The sequence below is a fragment of the Petromyzon marinus genome, unplaced genomic scaffold, assembly GCF_048934315.1.
Source record: "Petromyzon marinus isolate PM22_M1 ecotype Great Lakes invasive population unplaced genomic scaffold, UKy_Petmar_22M1.pri1.0 PM_G_Scaffold_56, whole genome shotgun sequence".
Taxonomy (NCBI): domain Eukaryota; kingdom Metazoa; phylum Chordata; class Hyperoartia; order Petromyzontiformes; family Petromyzontidae; genus Petromyzon; species Petromyzon marinus.
In genome coordinates, this window is record NW_027423009.1 from 533,545 (window position 1) to 550,475 (window position 16,931).

The 16,931-nt window shown below is 45.9% G+C and overlaps 1 protein-coding gene across 3 annotated transcripts in view; it reads right to left on the minus strand.

The window, feature by feature from the left end:
• Positions 1-1,261: 1,261 nt before the first annotated feature.
• Positions 1,262-16,931, minus strand: part of LOC142918167 (uncharacterized) — a 48,911-nt gene continuing 33,241 nt past the window's right edge. Inside the window, exons 6-10 of one of the 3 annotated variants that reach the window (XM_076062281.1) lie at positions 5,842-6,111; positions 5,174-5,327; positions 4,970-5,030; positions 2,301-2,402; positions 1,262-2,145 (exon numbers count right to left, since the gene is read on the minus strand). In XM_076062281.1, the coding sequence (XP_075918396.1) occupies positions 2,098-2,145; positions 2,301-2,402; positions 4,970-5,030; positions 5,174-5,327; positions 5,842-6,111 (635 nt within the window). In that variant the 3' untranslated portion in view covers positions 1,262-2,097. The remainder of the gene's footprint in view (positions 2,146-2,300; positions 2,403-4,969; positions 5,031-5,173; positions 5,328-5,841; positions 6,112-16,931) is intronic. The other 2 variants (XM_076062283.1, XM_076062282.1) reach the window with 2 other exon arrangements.

A 16,931-nucleotide genomic window follows, 5' to 3' on the forward strand; every position in this document is an offset into this window, starting at 1 on the left:
TCTGGGTGAACGGGCAGAAGAACATCACAAAACAATCGACGGATCCTACTAATGCAGTGTGTCGTAGTGTATAATGTAGTATATAGTGTAGTGTATAGTAGTATAGTGTAGTGTATATAGTGTATAATGTAGTATATAGTGTAGTATATATAGTGTGTAGTGTATAGTGTGTAGTGTAGTATATATAGTGTGTAGTGTATAGTGTAGTGTATAGTGTAGTGTATAGTGTAGTGTATTGTATAGTGTAGTATATATAGGGTAGTGTATAGTGTAGTGTATGGTGTAGTGTATAGTGTAATGTATAGTGTAGTGTAGTACACTAGTACAGCACACTGGTGGGTTAGCGAGCCAAGCAACAACAGAGCGTAGTATATATAGTGTGTAGTGTATAGTGTAGTGTATAGTAGTGTATAGTGTAGTGTATAGTGTAATGTATAGTGTATAGTGTAGTATATAGTGTAGTGTATAGTGTAGTGTATAGTGTAATGTATAGTGTAGTGTAGTACACTAGTACAGCACACTGGTGGGTTAGCGAGCCAAGCAACAAAATAGTGTAGTATATATAGTGTGTAGTGTATAGTATAGTGTGTAGTGTAATATATAGTGTAGTATATATAGTGTGTAGTGGAGTGTATAGTGTAGTGTGTAGTGTATAGTGTAGTGTATAGTATAGTGTATAGTGTAGTGTATAGTATAGTGTAGTGTATAGTAGTGTAGTGTATAGTAGTGTATAGTGTAGTGTATAGTGTAGTGTATAGTATAGTGTATAGTGTAGTATATAGTGTAGTGTATAGTGTAGTGTATAGTGTAGTGTAGTAGACTAATACAGAACAGTGGTGGGTTAAATTTCGATTTAAAGCTTTCGTGACTGCAAGGATTCATCTTCTTTGGTTCTTTCGGTAAAGTCACGTAGAATGAGAATAAAATAATAAATTGATAAAATAAAATAACACAATAATATTCTCACGACGTTTCAGCCACAACACAAGCGGCCTTCATCAGGTGAAGGGACGAAACTCTCTGGTAGGACAGCGCTGTCCAGTGTGCTGTCCCTTCACCTGATGAAGGCCACTTGTGTTGTGGCCGAAACGTCGTGAGAATATTATTGTGTTATTTTATTTTATCAATTTATTATTTTATTCTCATTCTACGTGACTTTACCGAAAGAACCAAAGAAAACTGGTGGTTTAGCGAGCCAAGCAACAACATTTGCACTCTGGACACCGTGACATTTCACCAGCAATCACAACAACCAGCTTCGTCAGGCGACAGCCACATTTGTGCATTTATTCATTTACACAATCTAACCCGGCTGATATCGGCTCGCCGAAAACCAACAGCGTCAAACTACGAAAGTGCTGCGGCATCGCGGGAGCGGCCGATGAAACTGGCCGGGTTCGGGGAGAAATAAAAAACCGAGACGCTGACGGGGCGCACGAAGGCTCACGGCGTTGTACGCGCCATCGTGACGCCGCCTGTCGCCCCGGTAAAACAATAATATAAATACGCGGAACTCCCTCTCCGTGCCGGACGTCGTGACGGACCGTGCCGATGTCGCCGCTCATTGACCCCCGGCCACGCGAGGGCGAATTTAAATTCTCCCCCCACCCCCCCACCCCCCTCTCCCTGGCTCCCTAGCACCACGCCCAGTCGCCTCCCGTCCAGCGGCACACCAACGCCGGGGGAAAGCGCTGGGAGGTGAGAGACCGTCGCGAAGACTAAAATAAAATAACAAAAACACTGCGTCCGGTAACGGAGAGCTCTTTCGTAAAACAAAATTCCCACCCCCACCCCACCCAAAAAAAAAGTGAAAAGCCAAACTCGGGGCACCGATTGTAACTGGCACGAGGCAAATATCCCCCAATGCTGAAAAACATCGCTCAGTTGGGATCAAACAACAACAACAACAATTCTTCTTGGTTCTTTCGGGGGGGGTGGGGGGTTCACCCGCTCGCGAAGCGACAATCCCCGGCGTTGCCAGTGGCAACCGGAGGCACGGCAAGGCGGAGCACTCCAAGGTGGAGCGCGGCAAGGTGGAGCACGGCAAGGTGGAGCACTCTCGCTCCTCCCCCCCCCCGCCCCACCCCGAGCCGCTTCTCAAAAATCTTCCTTCCACTCCTCGTCGTCATCTTCGTCTGTGAAAACCTGCTGGGGTCGGAATAAATTAGAGAGACGGTGACCGACCCCACCCCCACCCACCCCCACCCACTGGGGTGGCCAGAAGTGGATCGCTCACTCAGCCTAAGCAGTGGGCGGACACTCGCTCACCGCTCGCTCGCTCGCCACCCACCCCTCCTCACCGTGTAGTCGTAGCTGCCAGCTCCGCTGTCTTGGTGCTGAGGCTGCGGTGGCAACTCGTGCAGCTCCATATCCGCCTTGTTGCCACTCTCTAGCGTTAGCAACTACACACGGAGCATCCCCACAACACGCACAGTGTGTGGTGAGTCTGTGGGTCTCTGTGTGGTGAGTCTGTGGGTCTCTGTGTGGTGAGTCTGTGGGTCTCTGTGTGGTGAGTCTGTGGGTCTCTGTGTGGTGAGTCTATGGGTCTCTGTGTGGTGAGTCTATGGGTCTCTGTGTGGTGAGTCTATGGGTCTCTGTGTGGTGAGTCTGTGGGTCTCTGTGTGGTGAGTCTATGGGTCTCTGTGTGATGAGTCTGTGGGTCTCTGTGTGGTGAGTCTGTGGGTCTCTGTGTGGTGAGTCTATGGGTCTCTGTGTGGTGAGTCTATGGGTCTCTGTGTGGTGAGTCTATGGGTCTCTGTGTGGTGAGTCTGTGAGTCTCTGTGTGGTGAGTCTATGGGTCTCTGTGTGGTGAGTCTGTGGGTCTCTGTGTGGTGAGTCTATGGGTCTCTGTGTGGTCAGTCTATGGGTTTCTGTGTGGTGAGTCTATGGGTCTCTGTGTTGTGAGTCTGTGGGTCTCTGTGTGGTGAGTCTATGGGTCTCTGTGTGGTGAGTCTATGGGTTTCTGTGTGGTGAGTCTATGGGTCTCTGTGTTGTGAGTCTGTGGGTCTCTGTCTGGTGAGTCTATGGGTTTCTGTGTGGTGAGTCTGTGGGTCTCTGTGTAGTGAGTCTGTGGGTCTCTGTGGTGAGTCTGTGGGTCTCTGTGTGGTGAGTCTATGGGTCTCTGTGTGGTGAGTCTGTGGGTTTCTGTGTGGTGAGTCTATGGGTCTCTGTGTGGTGAGTCTATGGGTTTCTGTGTGGTGAGTCTATGGGTCTCTGTGTTGTGAGTCTGTGGGTCTCTGTGTGGTGAGTCTATGGGTCTCTGTGTGGTGAGTCTATGGGTCTCTGTGTGGTGAGTCTGTGGGTCTCTGTGTGGTGAGTCTATGGGTCTCTGTGTGATGAGTCTGTGGGTCTCTGTGTGGTGAGTCTGTGGGTCTCTGTGTGGTGAGTCTATGGGTCTCTGTGTGGTGAGTCTATGGGTCTCTGTGTGGTGAGTCTATGGGTCTCTGTGTGGTGAGTCTGTGAGTCTCTGTGTGGTGAGTCTATGGGTCTCTGTGTGGTGAGTCTGTGGGTCTCTGTGTGGTGAGTCTATGGGTCTCTGTGTGGTCAGTCTATGGGTTTCTGTGTGGTGAGTCTATGGGTCTCTGTGTTGTGAGTCTGTGGGTCTCTGTGTGGTGAGTCTATGGGTCTCTGTGTGGTGAGTCTATGGGTTTCTGTGTGGTGAGTCTATGGGTCTCTGTGTTGTGAGTCTGTGGGTCTCTGTCTGGTGAGTCTATGGGTTTCTGTGTGGTGAGTCTGTGGGTCTCTGTGTAGTGAGTCTGTGGGTCTCTGTGGTGAGTCTGTGGGTCTCTGTGTGGTGAGTCTATGGGTCTCTGTGTGGTGAGTCTGTGGGTTTCTGTGTGGTGAGTCTATGGGTCTCTGTGTGGTGAGTCTATGGGTTTCTGTGTGGTGAGTCTATGGGTCTCTGTGTTGTGAGTCTGTGGGTCTCTGTGTGGTGAGTCTATGGGTCTCTGTGTGGTGAGTCTATGGGTTTCTGTGTGGTGAGTCTATGGGTCTCTGTGTTGTGAGTCTGTGGGTCTCTGTCTGGTGAGTCTATGGGTTTCTGTGTGGTGTGTCTGTGGGTCTCTGTGTGGTGAGTCTGTGGGTCTCTGTGTGGTGAGTCTGTGGGTCTCTGTGTGGTGAGTCTATGGGTCTCTGTGTGGTGAGTCTGTGGGTCTCTGTGTGGTGAGTCTATGGGTCTCTGTGGGGTGAGTCTATGGGTCTCTGTGTGGTGAGTCTATGGGTGTCTGTGTGGTGAGTCTATGGGTGTCTGTGTGGTGAGTCTGTGGGTCTCTGTGTGTTGAGTCTGTGGGTCTCTGTGTGGTGAGTCTATGGATCTCTGTGTGGTGAGTCTGTGGGTCTCTGTGTGGTGAGTCTATGGGTATCTGTGTGGTGAGTCTGTGGGTATTATTTTGGCAATCGTCATCAGGAGGAGAAAAGAGGGGGATGAAAGCCGCTGAAGCAGCAGGCTGTTTTAAAGTTTTAAAGTTGGGTGTAGCCCAAGGGTCATAAACAAAGTGGGCACAACTTTACCGAAAGACCCAAAGAAAATGAATTCCTGCAGTCACGAAAGCTTTAGGTCGAGTCTAAGTGTGTCTCTATATATACACTACACTATACACTACACTATACACTACACTACTATACACTACACTATACACTACACTATACACTACACTACACACTACTATACACTACACTACTATACACTACACTATACTATACACACTACACTAGTATACACTACACTATACACTACACTATACACTACACTATACACTACACACTACACTATACACTACACTACACACTATACACTACTATACACTACACTATACACTACACTAGTATACACTACACTATACACTACACTATACACTACACTACACACTAAACTATACACTACACTACACACTACACTATACACTACACTACACACTACACTATACACTACACTATACACCCCTCTGTGTCCTGGCGGTGTGCCACTCACGTAGCCACGGTCGCCCTCCGCGTTTCTCTGCGGTGCCTTGGGGAGAGTGGGGGGATCCTCCCTGCACGCATGTGGGTAGTGGGGGGGTAGTGGGGGGGTAGTGGGGGGGGTGGTGGGTGGGGGCACAACGGCAGGTCGTCACAAAGATGACCCCGCGGGCACCGCCGACGTCCGCCCCACGTCCGAGAGAAGCGAGCGACTCACGTGGGGCCCCAGGGCTCCTGCCAATGCTGCTGCTGCCGGCGGCGTCGGCGGCGGTAGAGCAGCAGCAGCAGCAGCGTGGCCACCAGGGCGAGGGACACGGCGAGGATCGCGGCCGGAGCGGCCCAGCTGGCCCGGCCCGCCGCCGCCGCCTTCTCTGCGTGGCACAACAACGATCCCCCGCGTGGCGTGAGCGTGCCGCCGTAGCACGACGACGACAACCGCCGCGATGACCACACGCGCCAGGCTAGGTGCGCTTTGAGGCTCGTGGCGCTCGCACCCGGGCGTTGCGGGTCGAGGGAGCGAGACGAAGGGACGGACGGAGACAAAGTCTCCCCCGTAAAGGCCCCGGCGGACTGTCGGGGCGGGTGCCGTTAGCGAGTATCAGCAGCTGTGAAGGCCGTGATTGTGACAAACGAGGGGATGGGTGGCCAGAACAGGGACACACACACGGACACACACACGGACACGCACACACACACATGGACACGCACGCACACACACACACGCACGCGGACACGCACGCACACACACACATGCACACGCACGCACACGCATACGGACAGACAACCATGCACACGCACACGGACAGACACGCACCAACACACGTGCATGCACGCACAAACGTACACGGACACACACACATGCAACATTCAGAGATGCGAACAAACCTGTTCGTGTGTCCAGTTGCCTGTTCAGACCGAAAGTCGTGAGTTCAACCGGCGTGCAACAGACGGCGGTGGTGGCGTCTACATCGGTAGAACGTGAAGATCCAGTGTCATTTACATCTGTAGAACGTGAAGATCCAGTGTCATTTACATCTGTAGAACGTGAAGAACCAGTGGCAGAACGTGAAGAACCAGTGGTATCTACATCTCCAGAAGGTGAAGAACCAGTGGCATCTACATCTCCAGAAGGTGAAGAACCAGTGGCATCTACATCTGCAAAACGAGAAGAACCAGTGACATTAATATCAACAGAATACGAAAAACCAGTGACATGTACATCTGCAGAATGTAAAGAACCAGTGCCATCTACATCTACAGAATGTGAAGAACCAGTGGCATCTACATCTGCAGAACGTGAAGAACCAGTGGGATCTACATCTGTAGAACGTGAAGAACCAGTGGCATCTACATCTGTAGAAGGTGAAGAACCAGTGGCATCTACATCTGTAGAACGTGAAGAACCAGTGGCATCTACATCTGCAGAACGCGAAGAACCAGTGGCCTCTACATCTGCAGAACGTGGAGATCCAGTGTCATTTACATCTGCAGAACATGAAGAACCAGTGGCATCTACATCTGCAGAGCGTGAAGAACCAGTGGCATCTACATCTGCAGACAGTGAAGAACCAGTGGCATCTACATCTGCAGAGCGTGAAGAACCAGCGGCATCTAATCTGCAGAACGTGAAGAATCAGTGGCATCTACATCTGCTGAACGTGAAGAACCAGTGGCATCTACATCTGCAGAGCGTGAAGAACCAGCGGCATCTACATCTGTAGAACGTGAAGAACCAGTGGCATCTACATCTGCAGAACGTGAAGAACCAGTGGCATCTACATCTGCAGAACGTGAAGAATTAGTGGCATCTACATCTGCAGAGCGTGAAGAACCAGTGGCATCTACATCTGCAGAGCGTGAAGAATTAGTGTAATCTACATCTGTAAAAGGTGAAGAACAAGTGGCATCTACATCTGCAGAACGTGAAGAACCAGTGGCATCTATATCTGCAGAACGTGAAGAACCAGTGGCATCTACATCTGCAGAACGTGAAGAACCAGTAGCATCTACATCAGCTTTGGGTCTCTGTGTGAGTCTATGGGTCTCTGTCTGAGAAGTCTATGGGTGTCTGTGTGAGTAGTCTATGGGTGTCTGTGTGATGAGTCTATGGGTCTCTGTGTGAGTAGTCTATGGGTCTCTGTGTGAGTCTATGGGTGTCTGTGTGAGTAGGTTATGGGTGTCTGTATGATGAGTCTATGGGTCTCTGTGTGAGTCTATGGGTCTCTGTGTGAGTAGTCTATGGGTCTCTGTGTGAGTAGTCTATGGGTCTCTGTGTGAGTCTATGGGTGTCTGTGTGAGTCTATGGGTCTCTGTGTGAGTGGTCTATGGGTCTCTGTGTGAGTCTATGGGTGTCTGTGTGAGTCTATGGGTCTCTGTGTGAGTAGTCTATGGGTCTCTGTGTGAGTAGTCTATGGGTGTCTGTGTGATGAGTCTATGGGTCTCTGTGCGAGTAGTCTATGGGTCTCTGTGTGAGTAGTCTATGGGTGTCTGTGTGGTGAGTCTATGGGTCTCTGTGTGAGTAGTCTATGGGTCTCTATGTGAGTAGTCTATGGGTCTCGGTGTGATGAGTCTATGGGTCTCTGTGTGAGTCTATGGGTCTCTGTGTGAGTAGTCTATGGGTGTCTGTGTGATGAGTCTATGGGTCTCTGTGTGAGTCGATGGGTCTCTCTGTGAGTAGTCTATGGGTGTCTGTGTGATGAGTCTATGGGTCTCTGTCTGAGTCTATGGGTCTCTGTGTGAGTAGTCTATGGGTCTCTGTGTGAGTAGTCTATTGGTCTCTGTGTGAGTCTGTGGGTCTCTGTGTGAGTAGTCTATGGGTCTCTATGTGAGTAGTCTATGGGTCTCTGTGTGAGTCTGTGGGTCTCTGTGTGAGTAGTCTATGGGTCTCTGTGTGAGTAGTCTATGGGTCTTCTTTGGTTCTTTCGGTAAAGTCACGTAGAATGAGAATAAAATAATACATTTATAAAATGAAATAACGCAATAAAATTCTCACGACGTTTCGGCCACAACACAAAGCGGTCTTCATCAGGTGAAGGGACGAGACTGTCTGGAGGACAGCGCTGGAGCGAACAAAGCCACGCTGAGATCGCGACCTTTAAGCTGTGTGAGAAGAAACAAAGCGCCTTGACAAAGGAATTAGCATAGAATTTAGCATTGAAATGGCTGAGTGATTAGCTTGTGACTGGTCACAGAAATGGCTATGTTAAAGTCAAAGCATACACATCCACAGAGGCACCCATTGACAAAGGAATTAGCATAGAATTTAGCATTGAAATAGCTGAGTGATTCGCTTGTGACTGGTCACAGAAAAGGCAATGTTAAAGTCAAAGCATACACATTCACAGAGGCACCTAGTACAAATCAAACAGGAGAATTTAGCATTGAAATAACTAGGAGAATTTAGCATTGAAATAACTGAGTGATTAGCTTGTGACTGGTCACAGAAATGGCTATGTTAAAGTCAAAGCCTACACATCTGAGCAATTCACAGTAACTGGGTATACACTACACTATATAATGAATACTACATAGTAAACCAATAAAAAACTAAAATATAAATTACCCCAATGTTTCATCTTCTTTGGTTCTTTCGGTAAAGTCACGTAGAATGAGAATAAAATAATAAATTGATAAAATAAAATAACACAATAATATTCTCACGACGTTTCGGCCACAACACAAGCGGCCTTCATCAGGTGAAGGGACAAGACTGTCTGGTAGGACAGCGCTGGAGTGAAAGAGCCACGTTCAGATCACGGCCTTTAAGCTGTGTGAGAGGAACAAAGCGCCTTGACAAAGGAATTAGCATATAATTTAGCATTGAAATGGCTGAATGATTAGCTTGTGACTGGTCACAGAAATAGTTATGTTAAAAGTTAAAGCATACACATCCGCAGAGGCACCCCTTGACAATGGAATTAGCATAGAATTTAGCATTGAAATAGCTAAGTTAAATCATACACATCCGCAGAGGCACCCCTTGACAATGGAATTAGCATAGAATTTAGCATTGAAATAGCTGAGTGATTAGCTTGTAACTGCTCACAGAAATAGCTACGTTAAAGTCAGACCATACACATTCACGGAGGCACTTAGTACAAATCAAACAGGAGAATTTAGCATTGAAATAACTAGGCGAATTTAGCATTGAAATAACTGAGTGATTAGCTAGAGACTGGTCACAGAAATGACTATGTTGAAGTCAAGGCCTACACAGCTGAGCTATTCACAGTACTATATAGTGAACCAATAAAAACTAAAATATAAATTACCTTCATGTTATCAATAAACTCTATATTCTCCAATCAGCTAAGCTACCAACAATAAGTCGTTATATATCACAATGCTATATGGCGAAAAAATGGGTGGATTCTTACCCTCAACTTCAGCACCACGGATAGCTACGGGCCCCGTTCAGACGGACGAGTTCGTCCATGGTCGGAACAGAGGAGGGGGAGAGAGACAGCTGCGAGGCCCTAGTATACTCCATGTTGTAAAACCATACCATTAACCGTGGTGTGAGAGGTATTAAGAGGCAATGCTGGCGAAAGAGCTGCGGTCTGAAAGTCATCGTAAAAATACAATTAATTAAGAACAGAAATGATTTAAAACATCTTTCCAGTGGTTACTAAGCCAGAATCCATCTTCTCGGTTGAAATTGTCTCTGTGCTTGTATATGTGAATGGCCTCATGAACGAATCTCTCATGGTAGCCGGTTGGTTTGCAAAGAACTTCCATCTTGGAGAAGTCAATGTCATGTGAGCCCACTGAATTATAACAGTGATCTGCCACGGCAGAGGAGTTCGTCCTACCGTGTTTCAAGTCTGCTTTATGTTCGCGGATGCGGTCCGAGATATGTCTTTTGGTTTCTTCAATGTAGCTACTACCACAGAGGCACTTTAGTTTGTAAACGCCCGGGTACTGTATGTCTGGAACAGCATCTTTTACAGATGGAACTAAATCACGGATTTTATGTACTGTGTTGAATCGGACCTGGATCTTGTGTTTATTCAGGATTTTGGAGATCTTTTTAGTGACCCCTTCAATGTAGGGTAAGGTGATGGTTTTGAGTGGCTCCACAAGAGGATCCTTCTTCATGACTGGAGTGATGGCTTTGCGGATTGTGTAGTCGGAGTAGCCATTAGCCCGGAGAGCCTGGTGTACGTGCTTGAGTTCACTGGTAATGTGTTCCTGGTCGGAAATTCATTGGGCTCTATGGTATAGAGTCTTGATGAGGGAGTTCTTCTACATCGGATTGGGAACATGTAGACAATATGACTACCTCTTCGGCTGCCACTATGTCGACCAAATGTAGGGACAATTTGATTTCCAAATTCAATCACCTCTCCAGCTAAAAATCGGACCCACACACCGAAAAGATAGACGTCAACAAAGTCGTAATTATATTCTTAGTTTTTTCGGTAAAGTCACGTTGAAGAGAAACAACAAAATAACAAAATATATATAAAACAATAAAAAATTCTCACGACGTTTCGACCATAACTCAAACGGTCATCATCAGGTGTGTCGGTTTGCATAAATTTATTTTGAAAACGGCATATTTATTTATTTATATATATAAAAATAACGTTTGCGTCACGCGCAACGATTGGCTGTTTGCCAGGACTAGTCCATCTATTTTTTGAAAAGAGGAGGGGGGAGACGAAATTTGTTTTTATGTATGCTGTCTGAAAGGCACTGTAAGCGTGAACAATCAATCAAGAACTGAAATGATTTATCAAATCTTTCCAATGATTGCTAAGATAGAATCCATCTTCTCGGTTGAAATTGTCTCTGTGTTTGTATATGTGGATAGCCTCATGAACGAATCTCTCATGGAAGCCAGATGGCTTACAAAGAACCTCCGTCTTGGAAAAGTCAATGGCATGTGAGCCTACTGAATTAGAACAATGATCTGCTACGGCCGAGGTGTTGGTCCTACCGTGTTTAAGGTCTGCTTTATGTTCACGAATGCGGTCCGAGATATGGCGTTTGGTTTCTCCAATGTAACTACTACCACAGAGGCAACTTAGTTTGTAGACACCAGGGTATTGTATGTCCGGAATCACATCTTTTACAGACGGAACCAGATCACGGATTTTATGTAATGTGTTGAAACGGACCTGGATCTTGTGTTTATTCAAGATTTTGGAGATCTTTTTTGTGATCCCAGCAATGTAGGGTAAAGTGATGGTTTTGAAAGGCTCCTCAAGAGGGTTCTTCTTCATGGTTTGAGTGATAGCTTTGCGGATTGTATAGTCGGAGTAACCATTAGCCCTAAGAGCTTGGTGTACGTGCTTGAGTTCACTGCTTATGTGTTCCTGGTCGGATATGCATTGGGCTCTATGATACAGAGTCTTGATGAGAGAATTCTTCTGTGATGGATGGTGGTGGGAATCCGGTTTCAGATAAGCATCCGTATGGGTAGCTTTCCTGTAGACAGAGTGGCTCATTGAACCATCAGGTCTCTTTTTAATTAGGACATCCAAAAAAGGTATCTTGCCATCTATTTCGACTTCCATGGTAAATCTGATGGCTGGGTGTATGGAATTGATGTGGTCGAAGAATTGGTCTAGAGCAGGCCGGCCATGTGGCCAGATGACAAAAGTGTCATCCACGTACCTCTTCCATAAGGTTGGGCGCAGAGTGGCAGTCTGGATGGCGTCAGTCTCAAATTTCTCCATGAAAATGTTAGCTATAACTGGAGAAAGGGGGGAGCCCATTGGGGTGCCCTCAGTTTGTTTGTAGAAAGTTCCATTCCAAGTGAAGTATGTATTGGTTAAACAGTGTCTCACCAGGGGGGGTACCTCAGTGTTTAGTCCTTGATGAACCAAGTCTTCAATGATTGCAATGGTGTCAGGTACAGGAACCTTGGTGAATAAGGAAACTACATCAAAACTGACAAGCAGGTCGTCTGGGGACAGGGAAATACCCTTGATTGTTGATACCAGGTGAGTAGAATTTTGTACCGCAGAGGTGGTCTTTCCAGTGAAAGGACGCAGGATTTCAGACAAAAAACGAGCTAGTTTGTAGGTGGGGGAGCTGATAGTAGAGACTATGGGACGAAGAGGTGTATCAACTTTATGTATTTTTGGTAAGCCGTATAATCTTGGTGGCCTGGCAGCAGAAGGTTTCAACGAAAACTGTTTAGATTGATCAATTAATGCGGTTGAATCAGAAATTATTTTGTTGGTTTGTGTGACGAGGCTGTTGGTGGGATCTCTTTTTATTTTTGTATAACTACCATCGTCGAGTAATTCTTTAATTTTGTTGTTGTATTCTATTTTATCCATGATAACAGTAGCATTGCCTTTGTCAGCTGAGAGAACTACAATATTATTCCTCTTTTTTAATTTATATAATTCAAAACGCTCATCTTTGCTGAGGTTGCTAGCTGGCATCTTAGCGTTTTTGAGGGTTGCAGCGATTTCAGATCTTGCTACGTCTGCAGCGATGTGACCCAGGCCCCTGAGAGCAACGTCTACTTGGGCAATTATATCATTAACTGGTATGTGTTTAGGTGTGACTGCAGGTCTAAACTTTGCAGTCGTTGAAACCTTCTGCTGCCAGGCCACCAAGATTATACGGCTTACCAAAAATACATAAAGTTGATACACCTCTTCGTCCCATAGTCTCTACTATCAGCTCCCCCACCTACAAACTAGCTCGTTTTTTGTCTGAAATCCTGCGTCCTTTCACTGGAAAGACCACCTCTGCGGTACAAAATTCTACTCACCTGGTATCAACAATCAAGGGTATTTCCCTGTCCCCAGACGACCTGCTTGTCAGTTTTGATGTAGTTTCCTTATTCACCAAGGTTCCTGTACCTGACACCATTGCAATCATTGAAGACTTGGTTCATCAAGGACTAAACACTGAGGTACCCCCCCTGGTGAGACACTGTTTAACCAATACATACTTCACTTGGAATGGAACTTTCTACAAACAAACTGAGGGCACCCCAATGGGCTCCCCCCTTTCTCCAGTTATAGCTAACATTTTCATGGAGAAATTTGAGACTGACGCCATCCAGACTGCCACTCTGCGCCCAACCTTATGGAAGAGGTACGTGGATGACACTTTTGTCATCTGGCCACATGGCCGGCCTGCTCTAGACCAATTCTTCGACCACATCAATTCCATACACCCAGCCATCAGATTTACCATGGAAGTCGAAATAGATGGCAAGATACCTTTTTTGGATGTCCTAATTAAAAAGAGACCTGATGGTTCAATGAGCCACTCTGTCTACAGGAAAGCTACCCATACGGATGCTTATCTGAAACCGGATTCCCACCACCATCCATCACAGAAGAATTCTCTCATCAAGACTCTGTAGCATAGAGCCCAATGCATATCCGACCAGGAACACATAAGCAGTGAACTCAAGCACGTACACCAAGCTCTTAGGGCTAATGGTTACTCCGACTATACAATCCGCAAAGCTATCACTCAAACCATGAAGAAGAACCCTCTTGAGGAGCCTTTCAAAACCATCACTTTACCCTACATTGCTGGGATCACAAAAAAGATCTCCAAAATCTTGAATAAACACAAGATCCAGGTCCGTTTCAACACATTACATAAAATCCGTGATCTGGTTCCGTCTGTAAAAGATGTGATTCCGGACATACAATACCCTGGTGTCTACAAACTAAGTTGCCTCTGTGGTAGTAGTTACATTGGAGAAACCAAACGCCATATCTCGGACTGCATTCGTGAACATAAAGCAGACCTTAAACACGGTAGGACCAACACCTCGGCCGTAGCAGATCATTGTTCTAATTTAGTAGGCTCACATGCCATTGACTTTTCCAAGACGGAGGTTCTTTGTAAGCCATCTGGCTTCCATGAGAGATTCGTTCATGAGGCTATCCACATATACAAACACAGAGACAATTTCAACCGAGAAGATGGATTCTATCTTAGCAATCATTGGAAAGATTTGATAAATCATTTCAGTTCTTGATTGATTGTTCACGCTTACAGTGCCTTTCAGACAGCATACATAAAAACAAATTTCGTCTCCCCCCTCCTCTTTTCAAAAAATAGATGGACTAGTCCTGGCAAACAGCCAATCGTTGCGCGTGACGCAAACGTTATTTTTGTATATATAAATAAATAAATATGCCGTTTTCAAAATAAATTTATGCAAACCGACACACCTGATGATGACCGTTTGAGTTATGGTCGAAACGTCGTGAGAATTTTTTATTGTTTTATATATATTTTGTTATTTTGTTGTTTCTCTTCAACGTGACTTTACCGAAAAAACTAAGAATATGAATTACTGCAGTCACGAAAGCTTTAAATCAAAATTTAAAGTCGTAATTAATCGCAGTAACAGTTCCATTTCTGATGGTCTGAAATCCGTTTTAGCTAAAGGTCTAAACTTTGCTGTCACACCGAGACACTTACCGGTAAATGATATTGCCCATGTCGACGTTGCACTCAAGGGCTTGAGTCCCATCGCTGCAGACATAGCAAGATCTGAAATTGCTGCAACCCTCAAAAACGCTAAGTTGCCACCCAGCAACATCAGCAAAGACAAACGTTTTGAATTATCTCAATTAAAAAAGAGGGATGATATTGTCGTCCTCTCAGCCGACAAGGGCAATGCCACTGTCATCATGGACAAAACAGAATATAACAACAAAATTCAAGAACTACTCAACGATGGCAGCTATACAAAAATAAAAAGAGATCCCACCAACAGCCTGGTTACCAAAACGAACAAAATCATCTCTGATTCAACAGCATTAATTGATGAGACCAAACAGTTCTCGTTGAAACCCTCTGCTGCCAGACCACCAAGATTATATGGCCTTCCAAAGATACACAGAGAAGATACATCCCTTCGTCCCATCGTCTCTACTATCAACTCCCCCACCTATAAACTGGCACGTTTTCTTGCTGATATGCTGCGACCTTTCACTGGAAAAACCACCTCTGCGGTACTAAATTCTACTCACCTGGTATCGACAATCAAAGGCATTTCCCTGTCTCCAGACGACCTGCTTGTCAGTTTTGATGTGGTGTCCTTGTTCACCAAAGTCCCGGTACCTGACACCATCGCTATCATTGAAGACCTGGTTCATCAAGGACTGCACACTGATGTACCCCCCCTGGTGAGACATTGCTTAACCAACACATACTTCACCTGGAATGGAACTTTCTACAAACAAACTGAGGGCACCCCAATGGGCCCCCCCCCCTATCTCCGGTTGTAGCCAACGTATTCATGGAAAATTTTGAAACTGACGCCATCCAGACTGCCACTCTACGCCCGACCTTATGGAAGAGGTACGTGGATGACACCTTTGTCATCTGGCCACATGGCCAGCCTGCTCTAGACCAATTCCGCGACCACATCAATTCCATACACCCAGCCATCAGAATTACCATGGAGGTCGAAAAAGATGGCAAACTACCCTTTTTGGATGTCTTAATTAAAAGGAGACATGATGGTTCAATGAGCCACTCTGTCTACAGGAAAGCCACCCATACAGATGCTCACTTGAAATCGGATTCCCACCACTATCCATCCCAGAAGAACTCCCTCATCAAGACTCTATACCATAGAGCCCAATGCATTTCCGACCAGGAACACATTACCAGTGAACTCAAGCACGTACACCAGGCTCTCAGGGCTAATGGTTACTCCGACTACACAATCCGCAAAGCCATCACTCCAGTCATGAAGAAGGATCCTCTTGTGGAGCCACTCAAAACCTTCACCTTACCCTACATTGCAGGGGTCACTAAAAAGATCTCCAAAATCCTGAATAAACACAAGATCCAGGTCCGATTCAACACAATACATAAAATCCGTGATCTAGTTCCATCTGTAAAAGATGCTGTTCCAGACATACAGTACCCGGGCATTTACAAACTAAAGTGCCTCTGTGGTAGTAGCTACATTGGAGAAACCAAACGACATATCTCGGACCGCATCCGTGAACATAAAGCAGACTTGAAACACGGTAGGACGAACTCCTCTGCCATGGCAGATCACTGTTATAATTCAGTGGGCTCACATGACATTGACTTCTCCAAGACGGAGGTTCTTTGCAAACCAACTGGCTACCATGAGAGATTCGTTCATGAGGCCATTCACATATACAAGCACAGAGACAATTTCAACCGAGAAGATGGATTCTGGCTTAGTAACCATTTGAAAGATGTTTTAAACCAATTCCGTTCTTAATTAATTGTATTTTATGATGATCTTCAGACCGCAGCTCTTTCACCAGCATTGACTCTTAATACCTCTCACACCACGGTTAATGGTATGGTTTACAACAAGGAGTATAATAGCGCCTCGCAGCTGTCTCTCTCCCCCTCCTCTGTTCCGACCTTGGATGAACTCGTCCGTCTGAACGGGGCCCGTAGCTATCCGTGTTGCTAAAGTTGAGGGTAAGAATCCACCCATTTTTTCACCATATAGCATTGTGATATATAACGACTTATTGTTGGTAGCTTAGCTGATTGGAGAATATAGAGTTTATTGATAACATTAAGGTAATTTATATTTTAGTTTTTTATTGGTTCACTATATAGTATTCATTAAACATTGTATTGTATACCCAGTTACTGTGAATAGCTCAGATGTGTAGACCTTGCCTTCAACATAGCCATTTCTGTGACCAGTCACTAGCTAATCACTCAGTTATTTCAATGCTAAATTCGCCTAGTTATTTCAATGCTAAATTCTCCTGTTTGATTTGTACTAGGTGCCTCGGTGAATGTGTATGCTCTGACTTTAAACATAGCTATTTCTGTGACCAGTTACAAGCTAATCACTCAGCTATTTCAACGCTAATTTATATGCTAATTCCGTAGTCAAGGCGCTTTGTTTCTTCTGACACAGCTTAAAGGTCGTGATCTGAACGTGGCTTTTTTTCACTCCAGCGCTGTCCTACCAGACAGTCTCGTCCCTTCACCTGATGAAGGCCGCTTGTGTTGTGGCCGAAACG